At 44.8% G+C, this 5,335-nt stretch overlaps 1 protein-coding gene across 1 annotated transcript; it reads right to left on the reverse strand.

The window, feature by feature from the left end:
- Positions 1–4,003: 4,003 nt before the first annotated feature.
- T265_10988 (hypothetical protein) lies at positions 4,004–4,537 on the reverse strand (the record flags this gene model as incomplete). The annotated part of the gene is made up of 1 exon (XM_009177520.1): positions 4,004–4,537. The coding sequence occupies one exon, from the start codon at positions 4,535–4,537 to the stop codon at positions 4,004–4,006; it is 534 nt and encodes a 177-aa protein (XP_009175784.1).
- Positions 4,538–5,335: the final 798 nt, after the last annotated feature.

Here is a 5,335-nt window from a genome sequence, read left to right on the forward strand (position 1 = left end):
ATTATTCACTATTCCTTTAAAATATGTAGGTGGTTTTGAATACGGTTATTCACCTAGTGCACACCAACCTATCCAGAGTTATGTTCAATCCATTCTTCCAGCCGTCCGATGCTCGGACTTTTGTCTGCTCCATATTCTATTCTACAACAAAATGTCCCTTTGCTTGCAAATCAGGAGTCTAGTTTTGCTGCCGTCCAAGCTTATTTGTCGTAGTATCATTTCGTTTTGGGCCATCCAGCTGTAAACTTTCTGTGCTCTGTCGCTAAGAGATAACATGAGGGTCTTGTATAGCTGAAAATTAACTCAAAGACTTTTCAATGATTTTTTTAGCCGTGGTGCCTATCCGTGCAAACGGAAAGAAACGCGAGAACTAAGAGGTAGCCAGGTTGCCATGACTAAACATGTGTGATTGAAAACCTGGTGTTTGGATCCAGTTACTGGCCGTCCGCTTAATAGCTTCACCCCTTAACTCCTAAGCATTCTCGGCCTGATGGGGATCTGTGGTTAAATGAATGAATTTTTAGCTTGACCTGAACTTAACTGTGCCATTTCCCGGCATAATTCACCATGTACGCAACCATCTACACTACCTTTCCATCCAACTGCGCAGCGCCGCAGTGGATTAGATGAATTCGGTGTGCTTGTGACCTCCAGAGAGTAGCCAGGGCAGTGAAAAACGAACACCACTTCATTTATTTACTTTGGATGCTACACTTTCGTTAAAAAAATGCAGTCTAAAAGTTATTACTTGATACTACTTTCAAATTTTGCTCACTGAATGCTAAACATGTGAAGGCTATCGTCATGACAATATAGTCCCCATCAGCTGTGGAGGCCGACTGAATATACGTTGCGCTCGTTCTTCAATTTAGTATGAAGCAGGATGATCAGATGCCATACAGAACAATTTGAGACGACCAGTTCAAGTTTCGAAGATGGTTGCTGTAAAGCTCACCGGTATCGACACAATCAAGTATATGGAAAGGCTGGATACGACAAACCCTGCACTGATGATATTACATTGACTAGTAAGGAAACGCTTTACAGTCCAGCTGCCAAGCTCGGCGAGCAGACCTCCAACCCGTTGGTCCACGGTAGCCGTACTAAATCATAGATTAAGGAGTGTCACAATCGAGGCGACTGAGAATGAAACACTTATATGTGGATCAACGTGCGATAGATCGATATTTGTTCAGTTTTCTACGCGTATCTTGGTTTCTTGTGTAATGTTTGGGGGGAGGGGTATTCCTGCTTAGGCAGAGACACAAAAACTGCTTGCTCAGAGTGACCTGGAAAGCATTTTGCAGCAGTTGCAGAGTTATAAAAATATTGAAGCTTGTGTTACATCGAATTTGGACAAGGGTGAACTATTCTGTCATACAAGCGAGATGGCTGAGTGATTAGAACGTGAATTTACGGACCAGAAGTTCCGTGGTTCGAACCCGACCTTTGTCTCCTTACTTCCCCTGTCTAGGCTTAAGCAACCCAGCAGTATCCCAGCTTTCGTGCTTACTTCCGGTTGCATAGCAGTTAGGCACCGAAAGGGTGCTAGAGCTGACCTTGTCATACGATCACCCCAGCTAGTTCAAAGTCCCAAATACGAACTAACTTCCCCTATCGCCGCGTGTACTCTGACCGACGTTGAGCCTTCACAAGAACAACCCTTGTAGAATGCATGAAAATCTTGGAGTTTTCAGAAGGTTTTCCCGTTATGGAGGGAATTAAGGGGCTCCTATTCTCGGCCAAGTCACTTCAATGAGTCATTTCAAACGAATCATTTAAAGTATTTCATTCGCATAACTTCATACATTTCCGGACAAATAGGTGACGCTTTGCCCTGTTTGGGGACTCGACGAAATGCAGCGGTCTCCAAGTTGGGATGTGCAACTAATGAGCAGATGAACTCAAGATAGCAAGTGAGCCAGAAAAATGCTCGCCACCCAAACCTTTATTTAAAAAAATCACTTGGTTTTCGAGTTCCGGCTTTCTACGGCTCAGTGGGACCGATTTTGATTCCACATACTTTGTTGCACCTCTGCTTTTCGGTTAGAAAAGTTGGGTTTCTGAAATGTCGAACAAGAGTCACTTGGTTTGAGCACGTACTGTGGACGCAGAAAACATCGCAAACATTGTCTGTGTTGCTCAAGGCCAGAGTGTTGAACGTGCTTTCGTCGAGGATGAGTAGTTCACACAGTCAAATATGAGTGAAACTTCGTTTGAAATCTCAAGTTTCGAAAAAAATGAGTTTGCAACCGCGACAAAACCCTGAAAAGGTGCGCGAAATTAGTGCCTTTTAATGTGTTAGCGTCAAAAATGTGATAGTTTTTTTAATTGTTAAAAGTTTCAAATCAAATGCTTTTCACCTAACCTTCATAATTAAAGGTATTACGTGGTTTTCTATGGAGGAAAATGTTAGTAGCTCAGGTAGCGTGGATGGTCGTTGGTTTGTTCGCTGAGCTGGGCAATTTGATTGCAAGCGTTTCATCACCAATCGAGGTGACATTGTCAGTGCGTTATTGGGAAGAGTAGTGGTGCGTAGCGGTGGGTTAGTGGTTGTGCGTTGAGTGGTGTTATGTGTGTGTTAATATAGGTGCTGCTAGCCGAGGATGACCTTTGATCGCGATTAGTTGTTCGGTCGGCCGGTTCCATCGGTTGCTCCGTTATCCTATGTCCTCATTCGCCGATGCCCACGTGACATTTGAGCTCGGCATCCCCTGCCGTCGTAATCTGGTCAATGCTGGGGTGGCCTTTGTCCTTCCGAGTCCTGGCTTGTGACCTTTATTTATTTGACTCCTTGTTTCTTTGTTTTTGAATTCAATATTCGGTCCTCCTTGAGTGTTCCGGTTGAGATGCTGTTCTTTTGCACGTAGAGGTGCGTAAATTGGATCCAGTTGGACGTGGTTCTTTCAGGAGCACAGTGGTACAGTGGCACAGATAAAGTAACAAGAGTATTACCAGACCTTAAAGCGTCAATTGGTATAATTTTTAGTCAGACAGAATAAGTACATATGTCCTGATTAATGAGTTAACGGGATCGACACCACGTGCTTGAGTCACCAGTCCTAAAGATGTAACCAGCATGCTTGTACAATTACAACGTTACCGTCTCCCGGGCACTGTTGAATGAAGCTCATAAACAACCAGTTACTCAAATATGGTGCCTTTGTCACCCATCAATCGGCTGGCTCTTGAGTCAGGCGTCCATCAACTGGATGGGGTTGGTCTTCCAGACCTTTGGTAGACAAGGAGTATGTCGACGCTTAAACTTTGTAGCCAACCAAGAGCAGCCGACAGACCATCGTGACTTAGGACACATTTCCACAGACTAAACCGAAAATGTGTAAACAAGCATCCCAAAGCCAATTTTTCTCACCTTACCTGCTACTTACCTATAGGAGTGACCACTACCACATCAATTCCTCGAACGTGAATTCCTCTGTAGGAACAACAGTGGTCATGTAGACGGTCAATCGATTGTCCAAAAAAACATAATCCAAAACTCTAATGTGGGGACCTCTCAACAAAGGATATCTAAAATGGTCTTACGAATTGAAACAAGTTTTCTGATAGTTTCAAAGAAGGCATATCATTCACAGCTTAGAAACGGAAAACATTTCTAAAAAACACTGGACTGCAGTGCGCCAGTTCTCTATAAAGTTTGCCCAGGTTCTTTCTTGTATAAAGGCAGTATACTGAGAATGACTGATAGTTCTTTGACCCAAGTAAGAGAAATGTGTACACTGAGAATCAAATGCCATTGTGGGATAGGTAAGTAAGCAGAAAACTCAAGGACCAAGCAAAGATCATCAATAAAAGTCAGCAGTCCGGGATATTTGATTGATCGTGAGAATAATTGTAAAAGGAAACCGATGGAGGAGCCAATTAGCCAGAGGGGAAGACAGACGGGATTCAACACCGGCATAACTGATTTCAAACAGATTCGATTCGCGTTCCACTCAAGAGACAATAGCCAGAAGCCCGTGGAGATTTGACTGAAATAGTATTATTGCGGGAGTTGCACACAAGCGGGACCACCAACAGGGCTAGGATTAGGACCGCCACAAACGGACTGTAGGGTGCAACCACCAGAACCCGAATGTTGTCCACTAGATGGCACGTACTGTGATGGTGATGGCGCTTGTCCCTGAGGTCCGCCAACACTTGCTAAATGTTGCTGCTGAGAATGTAACATACCACCATGAGACAGTGGTGGTATCATCATGACGGAATGCGGAGTGCTACAAAATATTGATGTGCCTTGGCCATTTTCATTGCTTCCGGGTCCTGTGCAGGGTGGATACTCTGACGGTATGAGGGGTGGAGGGCCACCAGAAGGATCCATCAAGTCGGGTCTCACACTAAGACCGGGGGGTGCCTTCAAATCAGGACCTGAAGGGGGATAACCACCAGATACGGGTGACGGCATTCCACTGGAACATTCCAGTGTTGGAGGTGGCATCATGCCACTACCACGTGGAAGAAGTCCACCAGAGCCACCGTTTAGAAGACCCGAATCCCCTGGCCCGGTACCAAACATTGCATTTACTGGTGTTGAGCCAGGACCGCTGCCACTACCGAAAACAAAATGAGGAAAAGGCCGAGTGTTGTATTCTGGAGGTGAGCAAACCGGTGGAGTTTGCTGTTGAGGCGGAGATTGGCCAACAACGGTAGAGTGGAATGATGTGGGTGACCAGGTGGCAAACCACTACCGGAAGGTTGGTGATCTGAAGGTGCGCAGTTGTTCTGGCTGTTTATGGGACTAGGAACTGCTAGATATTGTGGAAGAACATATTGTATATAGTATAGTATAGTACCGGGATGTCCAGGACTCTGAAAGACACCCCCACCTCCAGCACCAGGACCAACACTGTCTGGTCCCGCAGAGGATATGGAGTTCGGAGTTTCGACCAGGTTAGATCCGTACAAATCCGGGATGTTCAACATGCACAACAACAATGAAAAAGGGGAACAAGGGAGGAGCTGAAGTCCTCTTGAATCTGCTGGATTATGTAGAATGTCTTTCGCTTTCAACAAAATGCACGCCGTTGATGGAAGCACTTGGGAAAGTAAACGGAAAAGACAGATTCTAAAGCTTATTGTATAAACTGCAAAGTCTGTGGAAAGCGAGCACACGTAGTCATGTAAATAAACCCTGTCATACCAAAAACTGCTATCTGCATTAAAGGCTCACTGAAATATTCCCTTATGAGTGTTTGCAGTTTGGAAACCTTCAGCAATTGAATACTGGCAAACCAAAAGTCACTGCCAGTAACATGCGTCTATTGGATCCAGAAATTGTTCCTTTACGCAATTTCGTCCCCAACTTTCGAACGCT

Source organism: Opisthorchis viverrini, assembly GCF_000715545.1.
Source record: "Opisthorchis viverrini unplaced genomic scaffold opera_v5_438, whole genome shotgun sequence".
Taxonomy (NCBI): domain Eukaryota; kingdom Metazoa; phylum Platyhelminthes; class Trematoda; order Opisthorchiida; family Opisthorchiidae; genus Opisthorchis; species Opisthorchis viverrini.